We start from the raw sequence: 23241 nt of genomic DNA on the forward strand, positions 1-23241 counted from the left end.
AAGTTCTTAATACTTACTGACTCGCAAAGTGTATTACAGGCTCTTAAATCTTCTTACAAGTGTCTTTACAAATTATCCCCTTATATTATAAATTGCATACAATTAGTTCAAACAATACAAAAATCTGGAAAAACCATTGAGTTTTCTTGGGTTAAAGCTCATAGCAATATTACAGGTAATTCTCATGTAGATGAATGTGCAAAGAAAGCAGTGCACCTTCCAAATATTACGAACTTATCATTATACTATACGGATCTTCTCCCTAGAGTAAAGAAGAAAATTCTGAATGAATGGTTTGATTGGTGTCGAAATGAACTTACAACAGTTGGAGAATTATACAGACCATTTGTTGAATTCAAAACACAAAAACCATGGTTTCATCATGTAAGTGCTACAACAAATGTAATTGTATTAATTAATATACTGAGAACGGGTCATTTGTGTACTAGACAACATTTATCCAAAATTGGAATAACGAACAATAAGAAATGTGAATGTGGCTGGGAAAGTGCAGATGCACAACATATAATACTGGAATGCTCAAAATATAATAGAGAGAGAAATATCTTGTATAAAACTTTAAATAATCTAAAGGTTCAGTATCCAACAAATTTGTTAAGTTTAGTTGTTAATCCAGATGTGAGAATTGGTTATAGTTTGTTATCATTTTTAAGGAAGTGTAACATACAATTGTAAAAGGCAAAATGTTCTTAAAAAAAAATCTATCTGTAAAATAGGGGGATGGACTGATAATTTTATTGTAAAACAATTGTGTGTGTATTGTTATGGACAAAAAACGGCATAAAAGATGTTAGGTTCCAAATAAAGGAATGAATGAATGAATGAATTGCATTTTTCATAAGTGCCTCCATTAAGTTGTATGTGGCTTTCCCTGAATTCCACATTTCACACTGACAACATGTATTTAGTCTTGGTTTGATTTATTTGGAGTCACATCTCACCAGCTGTGTTCTCCAATCTTTCCAGTCCTTCCTCCAGTTCTTGCAATCTTCATGCCATCATATCAATGCCATCAGCATATGCTACATTTTACACTCTGTTGAAGAGAGTCCCTCCTGGGTTACTCCCTTGACCAACTCTTCTCATGATCTTTTCTAAATCTATATTCTATATTATTTTTTTTAGAAAGAATCAACATGGTGATTCTTTATTGAACCACCCATGTATATGTCACTTTATATCAGATTTGGTATTGCACATGAGTAGACACACAATAATGTTGTGAAAAGTTGACTGCCAGAAAGTGGCTATAAGTGGGTAAAATTATACACTATCAAGTTCATTTCTAAAAGAGTGAACCCTGGACCCTTAATTTCAGGTTTCTCAGGGGGACCAAAGTGGAAAAAACTTGAAATATAGGATAATGTAAAATCTGGGAAAATTTTATAACATTTCCCTCTATTGGAAACATGAAGACTGAATGTATAATGTGTGAAAATGCAAATTTTGTCTTTTATGTGATTTCTAGTGTTTCTCATAAAATTTCACCAGATAAAATACATACCGGAAAATGGAAAGTAAGCTTAGGGGGAGTCTTCACAATGTGAAAAAATGGGTTAAGGATAATGATGTGTATTTGATTAGATCTGATAAAGAAAACAAAATGGTCATCATCGGGAAAGAGGAATACCATAGCAAGTTGGAAGATAGCTTGAGAAGTAATGACTACGAAGAAACCAAAGTTAACCCCATCAATAAAATCAAACGAGAACTTAAAAAAGGCATTGAAACCAGTTTTACCTTGGGAAGCGCAGAAAAAAACAATCTACTTAAGAGTGTTAAAGAAGGGAATATTCCCACGGCCTTTGGGATACCAAAGACCCATAAGGAAGGGATACCCCTCAGACCCATTATCCCCATGTATGCACATCCGGGTTATGGTCTAGCTAAAGAAATGATTAAGAGGATGGGGAAAATTAATATGGACACTCAGTTTAGTATCAAAAACTCCCTTATGGTCAAAGAAACCATTGAGAAGCTTACCATAGAAGAACGAGACGCAATCTGTAGTTTCGATGTTATTAATCTGTATCCCAGTGTCCCCCGGGACAAAGTCGGGGATTGCTTGTATAGATGGCTAATAGACCAAAATGTTGAAATCTTGGTCGCCTGGGAATATGTCCGGTGGTTTTTTCTCATTACGGGGTACAATTACTTCTACGTCAACGATAAAATCTTCCGACAAAAAGAAGGGTTGGCCATGGGTAACCCCATTTCTGGCCTCGTGGCCAACATCTTCATGCACTATGTCGAAAAAGCTGAAATGGAGCATGTGGGGGGAGGGGTAAAATACTATGGGAGATACGTAAATGACATCCTCATCATAGGGAATGAAACCAAACTTGATAGCATTTTCAACCAATTGGGCAAGCAAGATCCCAGAATTGGTTTTACCTGAGAAGATCTGGCCAACGGAAAGATTCACTTTCTAGACTTGTGCCTTACTAAAACCGGACAACGGATTGTAACCGGGGTCTTTCATAAACCGTTGGCTGGCGAGCTGTATCTCCATAAGAGATTCCAATAGAACTAAGTTTAATGTTTTTCTTAACTTTTTCATTCGCGCCGAAAGGCTGTGCAATGACGAAAAAGAGAAAGAAAAAGGAGAAGAATGGATAAAGAAGGTGGGTATACTATCCGCGACATGGAAAAAGTAGCTAGGAAAGGTATGAGCTGACACCGTGCATTCGCCTACCCCGAGCACCGATCGGCAGTTTGCCGTCATCATCTTTGAACGTTCTTTTGTTTTTGTTTTTTTAGAGTATTGCGCGGTTTTAGTATGTGTATTTTACATTCTTTTTTTAGAAAGTGTCTTTCCTATACCATTTTAACCTAAATCCTCAACTATCACTTTCTCGACGAGGCACCATGTCGGGTGTCTGAAAACATCGTTTCAACCTGAAGGAGGAGGTGGTATAACCTTCGAAACGTAGTTTGATAAAACTCATGCTCACACATGTAAGTTACTGATTTTTAATCTTTTAACCTTTAGTTTGTAATTAAAAACCTGCATGTAAATCTAATATTAAATTTTGTCTGCTAACTGTCCATTTTCATGGTCATTAAGTTTGCAATGAGGGCCAAAATGCGACATGTTTCTTGTTGAATATTATGTGATATAAAAAAAAAGTTTTACGGTAGTGAAAAGCTGACATGTCCCCTTCCCCTTGGACTAATATTTATGTTGTTAATTTCCTTTCTCATTACACAAATGTTTAATGTTCTTCCCAATTGTAGAATATTTTTTTTGTTATTCTTAATATCTGTAATTTGGTATACAATTTTTGTGTTATTTAATATTTAGACCTATTACTGCTGATGTCGCAGAATAGTGACTGACCTGTATGTATATATCTTGATGCCATGATAACTATGGACTGTGTTTTTAGTTTTGGCTTTGGTGTGGTAAAGAGTTGTCAAGTTGAATTTGTAAAATGCTGTTATATCTTTGAAATTACAATGGAATATACACACATAAGTATTTTTATTTGTAAGAAGTAAAATATACTTCTTTTTGTGAGTAAAAACTTAAATTTGATTTTGAAACAAAGGATAAGGAAGCTTGATGTATTTGTTAATACTATCAAGGGAAGCTAAAGTTTCAGAATTTTGCACAGACCAGTCAATGCCGAGGCCATAGTCAGCAAAAATTCTTGTAGCGTATACAGGGTGGTGCAAAATTCTGTTTACAACGTGGAGGAGGTGAATCGCTAAGTGAAATGAAGACAAAAATGTAAATGGAATTTTGTCGAATGACGCACCGTGTCAGAGCTAGAGGATGCCGAAATTGTGTGAAAATGGACTTCACACCTCCATATGCAACAAATAGTACTCATAAATAAGATGCGGCACGATGTCCCCAAAGAAAACACACCTGGGCTAGCGAATGATGCACAAATCACGTGTCGAAAATGAATGTGGCAGGGATTCCCCACAAGAAGTGAGGGATTCCCGGGAATATGTCCGACATGGAACGCAGGTAACGAATGGGGGGTACAAAGGGAAATGACGGAGGTACACCTATTGCACATGTTGTCTGTGTCCCCTCTTCTCTGGGGAATCCCCTTCTGCAGCCTGCTTTTCGGACACTTCCGGGCAAAATGTTCTTCATGTGCTGTGACCTCAGTCATTTCCCTTTGTACACCCATTCGATACCTGCATTCCATGTCGGACATATTCCCAGGAATCCCTCACTTCTTGTGGGGAATCTCTGCTGCATTCATTTTCGACACGCGATTTGTGCATCATTCGCTAGCCCATGTGTGTTTTCTTTGGGGATATCGTGCCGCATCTTCTTTATGAGTACTATTTGTCGGCATATGGAGGTGTGAAGTCCATTTTCACACGATTTCGGCATCCTCTAGCTCTGACACGGTGCATCATTCGACAAAATTCCATTTACATTTTCGTCTTCATTTCACTTGGTGATTCACCTCCTCCGCATTGTAAACGAAATTTTGCACCACCCTGTATAATGTTGATTATCTTGTGCCAACGTCTCACATTACTAAATTTGCATTATCACTATAAGGCAGAGCAGTTATCATGAAATTATTTTTTCAAATTGAAGATTAACATATGTTCTGAAAGGCCTATGGAATAAAATTAGTGGTATTTACACTGTTTCTATTAATATAATATTGATGTCCCCCCCCCCCCCTTCATTGACTGGTATATCAGATGCTTCATTGAATGAGGCATATACTACTGCCAGATTCTTTTTTTATTCCTGTTTCCAAAGGTAACCCAAAATGAAACTTACACCAAACAGAGATTGCATTTAACTGTATAACATACTTTATTCCCCCAGAATTCAACATACATTTTTTTTAGATATACAAGGTCAAAACGTTCACATCAAAGTTATGAATTGTTTTACTTGACTTTGTAAGCATAAATTGTACATTTTTTTATAATGTTGGCAACCCTACAGTATGAAAACAGTGAGGACTAAAATTTTACATTTGTAAGTTACTTCATGTCCTCTACTATCCTCCCAAATTTCATGAAAATCTGAAATGTGATTATTTGGCATGGAATGACCCATATGCATGTACATAAAACTTGTTCCAAAGATGATTTATTAACAGAAGCAGCGCAAATCCCACTAATTTTATTTCATAGCCTTTAAGAACATACGTTAAGCTTCAATTTGAAAAAAAAAATTGGCATAATAACTGCTCTGTTCATACCTTTGTAGTATTAACAAATACACCAAGTTTCATTGAAATCTGAATTGATGGGTGTCATGGCCTGGTTGATTTGACATGGAATCAGTAAAGAATATGCTTCTTGAACTCTTAAGTCACAAATACTTTTTTCGAGAACATGAATATTGCAGGAAAACTACCGAAAAATCTGAGACCCTAGTCATGAGTGTTTGTAGAACTTTCTTACCAATTGTCCAAACCTACCAGACAATTCAACTAATTGGGAACGGGGCAGATTATTCGGTACTCAAGAAGTATCAGTCAATATTGACATATTAATGTATCAGTAAAATTGGCAATAATTTAACCTATCCAAAATTTCTTCAAATAGCTTATAAGTTAGTGCAAGTTTCTGCCATTTTGTTATTATTTTTATGAATACAGTGGAACCTCGATTTTACGTTTTCAAAGGACAATGATGAAAAGACTTCAATGCAGGAACATATAAAATCCAGTACTGTAAAATTGGGCGTAAACTAACTGTAGTTGTGTAAAATAAATGTCTAAATATGAAGTTTCTTTGTCAATGTAGAACATATAGCTGTCAAGTGGTTACAAATATTAGTTACATATTACTCAACAATTCATAGTTCTTTATGTGACATTCGTAATTTTATAACGTATCAATGAAATTTTGATATCTGTAAACTTTATATTATTACTTTATCCATTTCAGCAAATATTTCATATCAGTCCATCCCAACAACTTGTGCATTGAAATACAACGAACCAGAAAATCACAAGAGATGATATCCAGTTTTACAATACTAATTCATTGGTTTATGCTGGCTGGCATTTACTGATAATTAAAAATATTTATTCTCTTTAAATGGAAAAAATAATAATAAACCAAAAAATAAGATTGAAATATAAAAGTCTAAATTTATTAATAACAGAGCTTCTTTTTCAGTAGACAGGTAGCAATTTATATATATATATTTATATAATATGTATATGTATATATTCTCATAATATAAAAGCTTATAAAGTCTTTCACAGCAACCCTCACATGTTAATCAACTGGAACACCTCACAAAATCGTTTTCTTATATATTTCTACACAGGCTCTGTCACATGAATGTTACAGGGTGTTTCTTAAAAACACCTGTAATATCACAAAGCAATTTCAATGTACCGTAGACTGAAGTATATTCCTTGTCAGATGATTTCATTGTAAATGTCTTGTTAGGTACCTCTCTCTGCATTATGCTGAAGAATTACACTTATAAATATTGTTGAAAACCATAATGAAGAAATTACTTTAAACAAAGCACAATTTTAGAGCAAGCTGTATTACGAAAAAATTGATCAAAATCTGAATGAATGCGAAAGGAAGTTTTTTCCCCTGTTTGATATCAACATCAAAGCAACATTAAATGATGAAGCTGTCATACAGGTGAATTAACAATAATTGTGCAATGAGCAACCTCATCACATGTGCATGCATGCATACACATTCCACGTTCACACACCCACACACAAACAAGCACACATTTCTTTCATATGTTCAAAATACAAATGTACAAAGTTTGTACATGTTATCAGTTCATAAAAAGTATATTGAACTATAAACTCAACCAGTCACAAATATAAATAGAAATTAAGGAATGAAAGGAACTTGTAACAGATAAACGAACAAAGAAGTTCAATAATTGAACAGCAATACAAAAAATGTATGCTTGAAGTCGACAAATAATTAACTATATCAAAAATTAATAAAAACATTTCCTCCTTTATGCAGAAATGTTCCAAATGATCACAATTTTAACGTTGAAATTATTGCTTAGAAATAAAATATACAATTGAAAAAATATATTACACTCTTCAAGACTATTTCTAAAAATTTGTCCCAATATACACACCTGTACTAAACTCAGCAGAAATGCAAAAATATGTTTTTAAAGCGATTATTTTCGTTGAGCTACAAGTAACTGACAATATTCACAATGAAGCTGCTGCAATACATCATAAAACTATTCATAATCTACTAATCATCATACACCCAATCAAGATATATTTCTGGACTATATAATTGCTACTAATACTATCCTTTCCAATGTTTTGCATATTAAAAGATGAAAATAAGCAATTATCTTTGGAGAAAACATCCTTGTGATGCTTTAGAAATACGTTCTTTTCCACTTGCACTGCTGCGTAAGTTTTAGTAATACAGAAAAAAAAGAAATCACAATAATCTTTCCAGGCTTCCTATTGTAGGAAACCGAAAAAAAAAATCAATTACATACTTTGGTAGTCACTTGCTTCATACAAGTTTGTAGGATTATCTAATTGAACACTTTTATGTAAGTATCACTTCAGGACAGGATGGCTACACTTTTCTGTGCAGAATTTATATTGTCTAAACTAGACCACTTCTTCAACCCTGTTCGTAAGGCTTCCGCGGTCAGTTTATCTTCACAGAGATGAGACATTGCTTCCAACTTTTGCGCTCTGTCTTTACTCAAGGGTTCAGCAGGAAAGGAAAGTTCATTATCTTCAGCAAGAGTCCTTAAGTCAAAGTAATATTTGGCGTAGACGCTGGATGGAACATTTATGTTAAACTGCAACATTTCAAGGAACTGTCTTTCAAGCTCATTCCTATAAGAGAAGTCACATGAAACACATTAAAACTTTCATTTATTTTAACATTTTTTCACTGTAATTAGTGTAATATTCATTAAAAGTATTTGAAATGATTTTCTTATTGGTTCATAACAACTTAATTAAATTGCTTTCAACAATTATAAATTTAGACAGACTAAAATTTATTAATGAAAAACAGGAAATGTATGCAATAACAACCAACAAAGGCTTACTGTGTATAACTGAAATTTTAATTTCTTTCCTACTAATATATATATGTGTGTGTCATTCGGAAAGTAAAAAACAGTTTGCCATATGGATCATTCCATGTCAAGTCAACTGGAGTCTGAACCTTGACATCTCAGAAATATATAATTTTTGGTGTGGTGGTAGTACCAGTAAAGGTGACGACAACTGCAAAATTTCAGATTTTTTCGGCAATTAGTTTTTGAGTTATTGACTTTCAAAAAACAAAAAAATCTCAAAGTTTGATGAAATTTTGAAATCTTTCAACAGCTGGAGATCAAACACTATTTGACCTAGAGAGCTCAAATTGGTGTCATTCTCTTCTGCTTTTAATGAGCTTTAAATTGAAATTCAATATTACTGTGGTATTTCAATTTTGTAATTTTTAAAAAAGTTGAAAAAAGTTTTTTTTGAAAATCTCAAGAATCATTTTTTTTTTAAAAAAAATATGTTTTGAAGACATCAATTGACTATTTGTGTGCAAAATTTCATAATGGGATGGCAATGGATTGCTATGGTCATGTTGTACACGCTACTACGCAGGCGCATACTGCTCGATCGTATGGCCTCTTGCTAAGGAACCTTTCGGAGCACTGAAACACAAATTTCCGTTGTGCATAAATCTCCATGAAGTTTAAAATAAAGTTCCTGTTATTTAACGACTTCCCCTCGTACATTTTTTCGATTTGCTTACCTGATATTAAAAGTGATGACTTTTAGGTATTTTCATGTTATTTGTAGTCCAAAAATTATAAAATAGACTAATATGAAACCTTCAACATCGACTACTCAACATAAGTTATGTTTTTAACATGGAAGTCAACAAATTTAGCAAGTTTTGCACATATTACAACACAAAAAAAAATAATTTCCATAGCAAGCCATTGTCATCCCATTATGAAATTTTGCACACAAATAGTCAATTGATGTCTTCAAAACATATTTTTTTCAAAAAAATTAAAAATGGTGTTCTTGAGATTTTCAAAAAAACTTTTTTTTAACTTTTTTAAAAATTACAAAATTGAAATACTACAGTAATATTGCATTTCAAATTGAAGCTCGTTAAAAGCAGAAGAGAATGACATGAATTTGAGCTCTTTAGGTCAAATAGTTTTTGATCTATACCTATTTAAAGATTTCAAACTGTCGTAAAATTTTGGGATTTTTGAAAGTCAATAACTCAAAAACTAAGTGCTGGAAAAATCTGAAATTTGGCAGTTTTTGCCCTCTTGGTAGGTACAATGTATAAACAAAAAAATGTTAAAAATCTGAATCCTAAAGATTCAAAAATAATTTTTATCAGTTGATTTGACATGGAATGACCCATATACCTTAAACTACTTCTCCACATAGTCACACTGAACATTGAGGCACTTGGCACTTGTCACACCTCTACACAAGATTAATTCTTCCCCCATGTACCATGTGACAGTCTGGTGATTCAACCAACCATAAGTCATCACCATCTGCAAAGCATGGTGCCACATCCAGAATGTAAGGAGGGGGATCTAATGTGTCGCAACGGAATTCATCATGCAGCAAGGTCTGCCTAGCGCTATGCAAGTGTGCATTGTCATGGATCAGAACAATGGCACGTGAGAGCTGGTCTTTGCGGCTAATCTGAATAGCCCAACAAACACATTGAAGTGTAGCACAGGAGGCACCACTATTGATGGTGTGTCAAGCAGGGTTGGCCCAGGTGGGCCCAACCCAGTTTTTACCACGTGGGTTTTTTCAGAAAAACCCACCAAAAAAAACAATCAAAATGTGGGTTTTTCCAGAAAATGTTGTAAATTATTGTTTTAAATAATTGAGAGGTTCTAGAATTGTCAACAGTTTGAGAAAACTTGTAAAATAAAGGCTTAGCCAAGATTATAATACTCAAAATAATTCATGTGGTACAAGTCACAGTGGGTTTTTTCAGAATATTTTTTCTCAAATCATGTTAGAAATTGACTTTTAACATAAATAATGCGAACATATATCCAAGAAACAAAAAATTAAAAGGGTCTGAAATATTTGGATACAATATTGAACAAACAAAGCTTATAATTTTGAAATGTGGTAGCACTTTAGATATCAGTCACTTCCATATGTGGGCAAGCCACATACTTTCACCTGTGATGATCAACTTTCACAATTCATTTTTCCATGTATAAAACATTACAAAGGAGAATTGAGTACATTTTATTGAAATGTGAAAGTAGAATAAAGTTAACTGTGCTATAATTAAACCAAACACTTTTCGAATGATTCATTTCATTTCTCAAAATTTAGTATGTGTGCATATGTTCTGTTTTCTTTCCAATGCCTTGCACTGAGACGGTGACCCCTCCTTCCCTCCAATTCAGTGCATTGATTGAACGTAATGGGTTGATTGCCCATGTAGGATAAATGTTATTTGTGGATAGGAGCTCTATATCCAAGAAGTCGAGCACACTCATAATCTACCACAATTTCTTTTTTCCTTAAAAATAGGGGGTGTGAGGTACTCAAGTAAACTACAATGCATACGTATACTTTCATATTTTAACCATTTTTAACATTTTCAAACCTTATTAGAGAACAATTCCGAGCTTTATGCATAAAACTTCCATCAGCATTGTAACATCACTTGCATTGTAAATTCACAAAAAATTATCGAAACATAATGCACGATTTAGGAGGAGCATAGGTGAGGTGGATGGGTAAAGAAAGACAAGTCATCTATTGAGTGACCATGATAAGATGTTTCTGCAACTAGAAAACTTGACAGACTGCAATTGTATTACATGTGAGTGAAATTGATCAATGTGTTTCAAGATGGTGAATGAAAAACTGATTTTCCTCATGTTGCATGCACACTCTATACCATACTCTCTTTTTCCCCAAAAGTGTCAACAATGCATTTTCGGAGTATAAGGAACTAAACTCATTTCAGTCATTGTAGATAATTCGTCTGTCCACAATTTTGCAGTAAACTTTTAAAATTATATTTCATAGTTTAGGAGAGGAGTGGTGGTAAAATCGCAAACATACATTTTGCCATAAATGTAAAACCTTTGAGTTGCAATTTTTAGAGTTACAAAATAACTTAAAGGATTGGTGTCATATTGTATTTGAGAAAAAATTGTCACCATGTTTAAGGATGGTAGACGACAGACTGATTTAACATGCCTTGCTAGAGCTTAAGTTATGCAAATATTTGAGGTTTGATTTTTGTTGATTAAGAAAACCAAGTCTCAGCTACGTTAGGACATTACTTGAGCGTTACTCTGTAACATAGTGTGTGGTTTAGGAAGGGTATGGGAAAGTCACCAGTCATGAGACCACGATATCTGTAGCAAATTTAGAGTTTTTAAGCTGAAATTCATGTTGCCAATAGATACACCCTCATGTCGCCAATAGATACACCCAGGGAATAATTTAATTTTGCATTTGCATTTGTTGAAAGCATTTCAAGATGGTGGATGAAAAATTGATTTTTTATATTGTGAGGTAGCTCCAAATTCTGATGCCACTTTCAAATATCTGCCTAAACCACATTTTTGGACATAATGAATGGAGACAAATATTTTAGGGCATTTCTAAAGCTATGGCTTGACAAATAATTATTTTAACAATATAGTGCATATGTATGTTGGGATCCAAATGGGGGCCACTAATGTTTTGTCCATGGGAACTCTTAGCTTCATAGCAACCAGATATTTTTGAGGATGGATATGGTATTTCATTTGGATGAAATCAGTCCAGACAATCAAATATGTCAGCCTTATAATTTTGGAATTGTTAATACAGGGAGGAGATATTTAAACTTGAAATATCCACAAAAATAATGAGAAAACATAACTGTGAACAAACTGTATTGAAGCAGATTTAAAAGTGTGTGTGCAGCTACCATATGTTGTACAGTAGGTAAAGGTAAAGTTCCCCGTGCATATAGCACAGTGCCATGAAGGCACATTCAGGGGTTATGGGGGTAGGGCCCAATACATTCTTGATTTCGGCTGCCTTTACCTCTCATGACCCATTGATTTGAGGCTGGGTGAGTTCCAGAGCTGCTTTATGCAGGGACAAGACCAGAAAAAACTGACCTAAGATCACCCACCCCAAGATTCGAACCCGGGTGTTCTGCATGACAGTCAGCCAGCCTGTCAACACCTAAGCAGTAGTATCCCCCTTCTTCTCTCTATTTTCACTATTTTCTCTGTATTATCTATTGATTGATTGATTGATTTGCTATATTTGACTTCGCTTCTTGTGCCACTTTTGGCTAATTTGTCAAGATGGGGACGAGTGATGATATGGTGAAATTGATGAATGAACACTCGCAAACATCCAGGCCAGGATTTGAACCCGGGACCCCTGCCATTGTAGCACAATGTGCTTACCATTCCACCACGGTGGTTGACTAAACCACCAAGCTATCCAGTATTAGTATAGTATTGCAATGCGCAACCCTGGAAACTGATCATAGATATATTAACTATTACGCCATCCAGCAAGAGTAGAATCAAACTGTTGGTCAAATTTTTCAGAACATAGTATTTTAGATAATTTAATCATTTGTCCCGCACTGTGACTGTGAGGTCATGCTTTGGGCTCCGGCTATGGGACGCATGCAGGTTTGAGTCTCCTGAGATTTCGGCCTGTGTATGAGACTGGTGAACACTCACCATCATGATTAAATTGGGGAGCTACGAATGAGAAGCATAACCCGGTTATGAAAACCTACAACGATGACTGGGGGTTCGTCGTGCTGACCCCATAAGAATAGGATCAAGTGGGAGTGCGGCCGGTAGTCGGTAGGTAGGCCTTGGCCCTAAATAGTCTGTTGCGGCATGGGTTATGAATGTTTCTAGTTTAATCATTTCAAGGTGTGAGACCTTGATTGTCAATTCTTAAGAATGTTAACAGAAAATATTAAATAGTTTTTGATTCAGTGAACTAAAACAATACAAATTGAATGTTCCAATATATTACTATCAGGGAAAAATGTGTTTCATTTTTAAAATATATGTATTTATAAACATAACCTGAAAAAAACAACAATAAAACCCAGTTTGGGCTTGCCCAAATAGTCTAATCTAGTCTTAACCGTGTTTACTTACATATCTTCCACAGTTATTTCCTTCAATATTTGACAATAATCAACATTCCACACAGCCTGATCATCCCATACTTTTGATGCTAACAATATTGCTCCTAACACAATTCTCTTCCAATTGGCTGGTGTAATATCAACTTCTGCATACGTCAATAGCCTGTAAAACAGTGAAAAAGAAATTCAGTTTACTTGATAAATCACATAAAATTGGAGAAATCAATAAGGCCTGCTTTACATGGGAGCATTTCCTTTAACACTTCTTACTAGCATAAATGCTATGCAAATGCTTTGAAACATCTCATAGCATTTTCATAGCAGAAAATATGTTACACGGAAGCTTGGTAATAAATTCAGCATGAAAGACATACTGAGTTACGCAGTTTTCATTTAAGAACTGATTAAAAAGGAATTAGTAATTTAAAAGAAGAAATGGTTATTTAATTAATGATATATTGTGTAAACTAACTGAAACTATGGGTAAGAACACGGTGAGGAACAAGGACCCTTGCTCATCGCATGGAGTCTGGTCAAGCCAAAAAAATGTCAGGATATAATGAATGAACCGGTTGTCGGACAGGCACATTGACCAACATCGCACAAGCTTGCAAACAACAACTCTGTCAAAAAAAAAAGTGGGGAAAAAGGAGGGTGTCTTCCAAAAAAGGGAGAAGTGGCCTTGAGTGGACCAATCACAGAGCCTTCCACCTGAAACAAGGGACCCAAGATCAAACCGTGTTAGTTCTTGGGAACCTCTCGCGATGAGCGGGATTCCACTATGCTTTTCCCCATTTAACTCCATGGTTTTGAATTACAGGAAACTTGTCCTCCCGAGTTTCTGTCGATGTGTGATGTGCTTCACTGTTTTTACCCTAACATTCACTGTTTTTACCCTAACATTAAGTAACCAGCAACCTTAGCTATAAATTGAGATATTTCTGTCATGAGCCTGTGTTTTAAAACTAAAACATCTACTGTATTCTGCCATACATTTACTGTATGCACAATAAAGTATGTATTCAAGCAGCGCCATTGATTTGTGGGAAAAGCTTTTCCTCTTGTTTGAATAGTTATTGGTGTATAAAAATTTGAAATGATACATTGTTTTACATCACGCTCGGCCACCATTACATCTGCATTTCCAAAATAGAGCTCGCTTCTGATTGGTTATGCTACGTGAAATGCTAAGAAAATTATATACTATGTATATTCTTTCGTATTCCTAAAAATTAAAAATACAAAATTATTTATTACTTTACGTAAAATGAGTATCTATTTTGTACACAGACAACGTTTTGGGAACCACTCTTCCCTTCTTCAGGTCCTATATCTCGGCTATCCGAAAATTGCCATAGCCTCGTCAATTCATACACTTGTCAGGAAAAGGAATTGGTACAATGTGGTAAAGGCAAAATATTTGGAAAATGCTAAAACCTTTGCTGGACCCATGCTCACTGTTATTTGTTAAAATAATCACTATAAAACCTTCCACTAAAAAAACATTGCAAGTTAAAACTTTTAAAAAAGAAAAAAGGTGGGCTCTTATCACACAATTCCCATGCCGTCTGCCTGTGCATAGGCACAGGCACACCTATGGCAATTTTCGGATAGCCGAGATATAGGACCTATAGAAGGGAACAGTGGTTCCCGAAACGTTGTCGGTGTACAAAATAGATACTCATTTTACGTAAGTAATAAATAATTTTGTATTTTTAATTTTTAGGAATACAAAAGAATATAAAAGTGAGTAAGTCGCACAAACCTGAAGTATGAAATATACTATGACACCAAAATGCTATAAAATTTCTTCAGTGTACACAGAAGAATTAGGTAGTAGAAACGTTAAGAAAAATGCAAAAGGAAATGCTTTCGTCTAAAGCGAGCCTAACTCTGCATGATTGTCAAATGAAAACAAATTACCAATAATTATGAGTTCATGCATAATATTATTACATCTCAAGTTCTTGGTATATTGTGCAGCTGCTTCAGGATGTTTGGACAGATTAAAAAGGTAAACATCTATGTTCTTCTTAAAGGTTCACATAACCACTTTTTGTAGATGTAAAATAATCTAACACAGTTAACTCTTTCGCTGCGGAATTCTCTGGCACACAATATCCCTTGGCTGCGTAATTAAATTTGAAAAAAATTTTTTTTTATAAACAAATAGTTTTCACAATTACATTGCGTTATATATGAGAGAGAACTTACAAAATTCATTCCTTGCACTGGAAAACCATTCTGTAGTCCATGGTGGTATGATATTTTGAAAAATTTTGAGATTTTGAAAAATTTTGAAATTTTGAAAAAAATAATTTTAGAAAGAATAATTTTAAAAAATTACATTGCAAAATATGTTATAGAGAAATTACAAAAGTCATTCCTTGCACTGGCAAACCATTCTGTAGTCCCTGATGGTATGGTCTTTCTCAAAAACACAGGATGACGCAGAGTGGTGGAGCGGCGTGGAAATTCGTAAGTAGTATCAAGATACTGGGTGGTGAAAACTTCAGTTTGTTCTGCTGTGTGTTCAAATACTGAGCGGGGGAAATATTTGATAAAACAAGAAATGGTGTGCTAAATACTGTACCGTCACCAAGTAACTTAGCACTTGCCTGTGTCGAACTTCCCGCACCTAGATCAATGCTGCTTTGCACTCTGCTCCATGATGTTATGGACGGCGGAACAAATTCTTCATCAGACACTACACAATCACTGTCACCACTTGAAGTCTCATAAAAACTGTCGCTATTATCGTCACAATTTAATTCACCTTCTGATTCAACAGTTGAGTAACATCATTATCAGACAAGTGTTGACGACTTGACGAAGCCATGTTGTTTACATTCGAACATGCATTTGAAACTGACATGTCAGAGCACTCAACGCTCGTATTCTAAACTGAGGCGTAATTAGGGACATCATACGGATATAAACAAAACTACAAGTTCAAATAGTTCCAAATAGTATAAACAGATGTCTGAAGGCTACTAAAAGCAACGTACTGTGGAAATGCGACACCCGCAGCGAGTGGAAGTATGAACTTGCAATAATGCAACTTCCGCGGAGCAAGGCACCTGGCGTGCTGTGCATAAATGCGACTTCCGCAGCGAAAGAGTTAATTTGCAAAGGTAAAACATAACAAGTCATTGTAGGTATGCTTTATACATGAACCAGTTCATCTAATAGAAATTTCATGGCGTTGTGTGGCAAATACTGTGAAAGTATTGTGTGGAGAAAGTTACATGTTTCTGCATTGCCTGCATTAGCACAGCACAGCACAGTAGACAATACAACCTAGTACTCCATATCCTGCCAGATGACATATATGATATTACTGCTAGCCTAGATGCCATAACCTATTTAATGAATGCAGAAGCAATTCAAAAGTAGTCAGACACAACAACAAAAAGAGCACCATGGAAATATGGAACTTCCTCCTACATAGCATAAGCCATGTGTTTGCTAAAATTTGCCAATTCTAGACAAAAGGAGGAAAATGGACAAGAGTAATATCATAGAACAATGTATGTTAAACTGTAATTCTTAGCTTTAGAAAATAAATTTTAAAAATCACTTATTACAATGGAATTCCAATTGTTCTTGGACGTTTTACCACATTATACATTCATTCCCATTTCCAGGTTCCAACACAAGGGGTCCCCATCCCCCCCCCCCCCCCACCAAGTTCATGTCATGCATCATCCCCCCTCAATCATATCATTCGTGCCCTCAAACCATATCATAATCCCCACAAAGTATTTAATTACGACAGCGTGTCTGTCGAAAGTAACTTTTTCTTAGCTTTACTGGACATTATACTTGATCTGCCCCTCCTCCCTGAACAGGGATGCCCATCGCTCGTTCATCATAATCCCCCCAAAATTGTTTGGATGTATACATAATAATTGATGTATATTTGAAAGAAATACCATGAAACACTGTCCATATTTTTTAATTGTTCGATTTTTGAAAAAATTGAAAGCTAGTACATTGATTGGTTAAATGTAGTAAATTAAATTATGTTAATATGCATATAAATAGTGTTTGTGAGTAGGTTTATAAAACTCACAATTTGAGTATTTAACACAAATTGTTACACAACTTAAGATAAAGATAGAAAATTCAACCTTGGCAAACCAAATAACACGCTCCAGTCGTATGACCGATTCAATTTGTTTCCGAGACATTACGAAACCCTAGCTAGAAATTTTTGGGCGATAATATAATACGGTTCCTCTTTCAAAGATCTCACTCCCCCCCCCCTTGCATTTTTTTTGGGTAAATATAATTATTTTAGTAACTCATTACAATAATTATGTGGATTTTATCTTCAGTGCAAATGTAATTTGTTAAAGTAAAATTTTCCTGTGACAAGAAGTTAGAAATTCGGATTCAATATATTTTTGTTCCAAATGATGCACCTGCTTTAAATTAAGCAGGATACCAACACTAAGCATTATATTTTAAGAAGTGATGCTATTAATGAATATCGAGAATATTTCTTATAGCCTGGTGCAAATTCTCAGAAATGTGGCTGTAAAAAGTGTAGGAAGCATTTTTGAGGAAAAGCGGGCAAACAACATTTTCTGAACGTAATTGATGTGCTGATTACGAATATTTTGTTTGCCACTCTCGATTTTGATGTTATGTGCTTCAAATCGCTAAAAAACAAAATGGCGGCCATACGAAATGAGCTCCAAATAACTTTTGAAGGAACAGAAAGAAAATAGTAATCTTGGTCTCAAACATTATGTTTTTGGGCATGCTGAATCCAAATATTATGTTTTCCAATCTGAAATTTTAAGCTATGTGCTCCAAATCGCTAAAAAACAAAATGGCGGCCGTACGAAAGGAGCTCCAAATAACTTTTGAAGGAGCAGAAAAATCTTGGTGTCAAACATTATGTTTTTGGGCATGCTGAATCCAAATATTATGTTTTCCAATCTGAAGTTTTAAGCTATGTGCTCCAAACCGATAGAAAACAAAATGGCGGCCATACGAAATGAGGTCCAAATAACTTTTGAAGGAGCAGAAAGATCTTGGTGTCAAACATTATGTTTTTGGGTATGCTGAATCCAAATATTATGTTTTCCAATCTGAAATATAAAGCTATGTGCTCCAAATCGCTAAAAAACAAAATGGCGGCCATATGAAATGAGCTCCAAATAACGTTTGAAGGAGCAGAAAGAAAATAGTGATCTTGGTGTCAAACATTATGTTTTTGGGTATGCTGAATCCGAATATTATGTTTTCTAATCTGACATGTTTGAAAATTGTTGTAGTTTTTTCCTCTTTTTAACACAAAAGAACCACAAAAATGACTAAACCTATGATACATTTTTTCTTTTTTTACTTTATTTCAGAATGATAAAAAACATAGAACCATGGATCCACTTATAAATTTGAAAAAACCTGCACCTGTGAGCCATCATCTTAAGATGTTTCTTATCAGTTCCTCCAGAACATTGCCACAAACAAAGGATTTAGCTACTTCAGATATTCAATACACTCTCATCAAAGCTGAAACACTGGGCCAGGTAAAGCTAGACACCTTCGTGAAGGAAAGGATGATGGCCGCTGGTAAAAGTCACACACAAGTCAAGTTAAGCGATCCTCTACATAAGTCAAATGCAAAGACCTTTAAGTCCCTCTATGAAGTTAAATTGGTAGTAAGTGGCAAGGAAACCATTTTGAAAACTGACAGGAATATTCTCCAGCGCCTCGTAACTGCCTATGAGGCAGGTCGTAATGTGGATCTAAATCGCATTTTGTGTCATGAACTAATGCCAATTCCAATCTCCCTTGCCAACACAAACGGAAGTCTGAGAACAGGAAGCAAAGCCAATCTAGCTGATGTGATGACCAAGGATGTAATTTGTCCACCTGATATATCAATTCCGTCTGCGTCATGCCTTATAATAGATGGTCAAGCATTAGTTGTTACACTTGGACAGCATGCAGGAGTTTTTAAACTTTGGTCAACTGGCAGATGTATTTCTTAACCTTGTTCTTTCTATGGGAAGAAGCTTTAAGAGGATTGATGTCACCTTTGATCGGTATAACGCAACTTCAATCAAGGCTGGAACAAGGGATAGCCGCTTGAAACATGCTCATTTAGTAAGTAGAGTAATAGAAAATGGATCCGTGCCAATCCCCAACAAATTCAGTGACTTTCTTGCTAACTCGGAGAATAAAAAAGATTTGGCCTGTTTTCTCTCTAATCATTTGATCAACAATGCTCCTTAAGACAAAATATTTGTGTTTCCGGTGGATTTCACAAGGAGGATGACGTACGAACAAACAATCGTGATTTGTCTATTGAAGGATTGCAGGCAAACCACGAAGAGGCGGACACGCGCATTGTAGTTCACTGTCTTAATTCTGGTGCTGATAACATTGTTGTCTCAGCACGTGATGCAGATGTATTAGTGCAATTGGTAGCGTAATTTCACAAGATTAGATGTACGAAATTGTGGTTGCGAACAGGAACATAAAAAAAAAATAATAAAAAAATACATTCCAGTACATGAAGTCAGGCAGAAGCTTTCATTTACGGATCCTGTCTTCGAAACTTTCATCCCATTCCACGCCATAACAGGATGCGACACAGTATCCTACATTGTTGGGATCAGTAAGAAGACAGCATGGAAAATATTTAACACTAATAATAATGATCTACTAAATCTTGGTGTTGACGAAATGAAACAAGAAACAACACACAAGGCAGAGAAGTTCATATGCAAGTTGTATGGTGTACCGGATGCAAGTGGCTGTGATGAAGCCAGAGTGAAGCTGTTAAGCAAAGGAAAAACACCACAAGCACTGCCCCCCCCCCCCTCCCTACCGATGCACTACGGTTACATGTACAATGGGTCCACTATCAAGCCATGGTGTGGAGGCAGTCGGTCATACCAAAACCTCTGTTACCACCACCTACTATCTTGGGATGAAAAATGGTTGATGGACAGCTCGTTCCAAAACTTCAATCGCTGCCACCAATTCCACAACCCTGCTACGACATTGTCACCTGTGGATGTTTGTGTGGTTGTATATCCGCTACATGTTCCTGCAGGAAAGGCCAGCTTGTATGTACTGCAGCTTGCAAATGTGCAGATACTGGCACTAAGGAGTGCATTAATATCCGTGACTAGAAAAATGTTATAATATTTTTGTAGGCAAAATAAGGTTGAATAAGGATAACGTGCGGATTTATCATACACTGGTACTATTAATATTTCAATATGGTCTTATGCTTTGAATAATATTATTATTTTGCATCTTTACTTCAGAAATGTTCTATACTTTTTTCTGTATGAAAAACCTAATGTTACACTGTTTTATTCCTAGTTCAAAAGTATGGATACAAAATATTGCATGGATGCATGTAGCCGCCATTTTGTTCTTTAGCGATTTGGAACAAACAGCTTAAAATTTCAGATTAGAAAAACATAATATTTGGATTCAGCATACCCAAAAACATAATCTTTGACACCAAGATCACTATTTTGTTTCTGCTCCTTCAAAAGTTAATAGGAACTCATTTCGTATGGCCGCCATTTTGTTTTTTAGCGATTTGAAGCATATAACACCAAAATCGAGAGTGGCAAACAAAATATTCGTAATCAGCACATCAAATACATTCAGAAAATGTTGTTTGCCCGCTTTTCCTCAAAAATGCTTCCTACAGTCAGAATTTTCGAAAATTGTCCCAGTCTATTATGTCTTGTAATGCAGCCATAGTATACAACTTCACATTCACCTCAGTAAAGTGCGCAACACATAATTGCGAGGGAAGCGAGCAAGAAAATTTTTACATACATTTCTTTGCAGGCTTTCAAGAACATTAATTTAATGGGGTGTTAATACTTTCTTAGGATCCCGAGACATTTAGTCTTTTCCAGCTTCTCTTTTGTCTTCTCCGGGGTCGAAAACATGTGGATACATTATCGCTAAATACAGTCTCCAAAATTTAATGTTCGAACTCTCTCTCCATATACTAATCCGTTGACAATCTAAGATTTAACACTTTATCACGAGCTTCCTATCTCCTCCTTTAAATTTAATACTCAATCCTAACACCAAAATTTCAATGTCAATTTTAGACTTCCTGTTGATGTTGGATATTGCCTCCTCCAAAAAATTCATTCTCAGTCTCCACACCAGAATTTCCGCAACAGACTACGACAATAGTTATACACAAGTATTGGATACCTCCTCAATTTAATTCTCAATCTCCCTCCAACTAAAATACCTGCCACAAACTCCGTTACTGTCGTACAACCTCATTTTTGAACACGTTTCGGAAAACCAGCACCTACTAGACAGTCAATCTACGATTGGTACAGAAAATTTGAAACAACAGGGTGTTTATGTAAAGGCAAAAGTCCGGGAAGACCCACCGTGTCAGATGAAAAAGTGGATCGTGTTCATGCTGTTTTCCAGCAAAGTCCACAAAAGTCCACAGCAAGGGCGAGTTTGGAACTACAAATGCCACAACAAACTGTGTGGAAAATTTTACGGAAGAGACTGAAAATGACACCTTACAGATTGCAGATATTACAGCATCTAAAGGAAGATGGCTTCGTCGAATGGATAATTTTCAGTGATGAACATCATGAGGTCCCGAAACAAAACTTAAAGAATTACTTTATAAAGCAGTGAAAGTGTTTCCTGATACCATAAATAGTTTTGGATTTATAAAGCATTGGAAGTGTCTACAGTCAACTCTCGATTCTATGACCCCGGGTATAATGACCCTCTCGAAGTAACGATCCTTTTCCCGGGAACCGTGAAAAAATTTAGAAAAAATTAGAAAAATTTGGAAAAAAAAGTTGAAAAATTGATGGAAATCGGCCGAAAAATGCGTTGTTTTTTCCTCCACTCATTCCCTTTACGAGCGCTCAACCACTCACAATTGGGTCTGAACTAAAAATAGACACCACCACACCATGCTTGAGTGATATCCAATAGCACTTGACCTCTGCCCTCCCCTCCCTCAAGTGCACCAATGTTACCCCGCACCCGACTGCCGCTACCAAACGCACCAGGCTTGCTCTTGGATACGCGACAAGAGAAGATCGAATGTGCTTGGATGTTATTTTAAATCGACTTGACTTGTTTCCTTGTCCTAAGAGCTGCTGAAAACTCGCAGGGAAGGGTGGGAGCAGCGCAAAATGACTGCTGGACTTGCAGTCTTTGCCAATGTGTATGGCAAGCTCTTTCATCGATAAATACACCACCATGAGAGATAAGATCGCAGGAATGTTCAAAAATACAGATGCGTGGCGAGTGGAAGTCTGGCCCATCTGTCCAGCTCTGACCTAGAGTTCAGTAGGTTCCCGTGAGTGAGCAACTTTCGGCCTTGTAGCCGATAACGTCCAGTAACCGCTTTCATTCAAACCGTGTTCTTTGCTCCCTGCAACACTTCACAAAAAAGCGAAACTGTTAGAGATAATCAAAACCACATAGGTGAACTAAAGATCGTCAACCCGCTTAATGCGTTGTCATCCAGGTTTCCACAAAAGTTTACTTCGATCTTACGTGCATCATTACTCCCGTTTCTCACTTCATATGTTTTCCTAATTGTGTCGATGTCGTAATATCTGCCAAGAAAGTGTTCCGTTGGCTGACTGACTTCTCCCTCTTTTCCTGTCAGCAAACATGGGGAGGGATGCAGATTGTTTCAGCCACGAATTTCTTGTGGTGGCTCAGTCGGTAACGCATCTGACTACCATGCTAAAGGTCCTGGGTTCGATCCCCGGCCGGTTCAAATCCAGGAACTTTTCTAACGTCGGAAGCAGCCCCGGCGCACACCCAGCATCGAATAACATGGGTACCTGGGGAAACCTGGGGGGTAAAGGCAGTCAGGGGCATGGTGCTGATCACATCACCCCCCACTCACAACCGGATCAAGAAAGTGTGGGCGTGGTGCGTGGTGCTAAGCACAGGGGAACACTTTACTTTTTTTTTTTACTTTACGATTTTCTTGCTGATGCGGGCTGATTACAGGCGAGGGTGGAAAAGGACCCACCCCCATGGACGTCCACAGGATTTTTTCCAGGGAGGGGCAAGGAAGGTATTTTTTCCCAGGGAGGG

General features: G+C 36.2%; 1 protein-coding gene across 1 annotated transcript in view; it reads right to left on the bottom strand.

The window, feature by feature from the left end:
* Positions 1-4848: 4848 nt before the first annotated feature.
* CycY (cyclin Y) overlaps positions 4849-23241 on the bottom strand; it is a 35276-nt gene continuing 16883 nt past the window's right edge. Inside the window, exons 6-7 of the mRNA XM_083139058.1 lie at positions 13151-13303; positions 4849-7829 (exon numbers count right to left, since the gene is read on the bottom strand). Coding sequence (XP_082995184.1) covers positions 7547-7829; positions 13151-13303 — 436 coding nt within the window. The 3' untranslated portion in view covers positions 4849-7546. The remainder of the gene's footprint in view (positions 7830-13150; positions 13304-23241) is intronic.

The sequence above is a fragment of the Lepisma saccharinum genome, chromosome 17 (assembly GCF_977018435.1).
Source record: "Lepisma saccharinum chromosome 17, izLepSacc3.1, whole genome shotgun sequence".
NCBI classification, from domain to species: Eukaryota; Metazoa; Arthropoda; class Insecta; order Zygentoma; family Lepismatidae; genus Lepisma; species Lepisma saccharinum.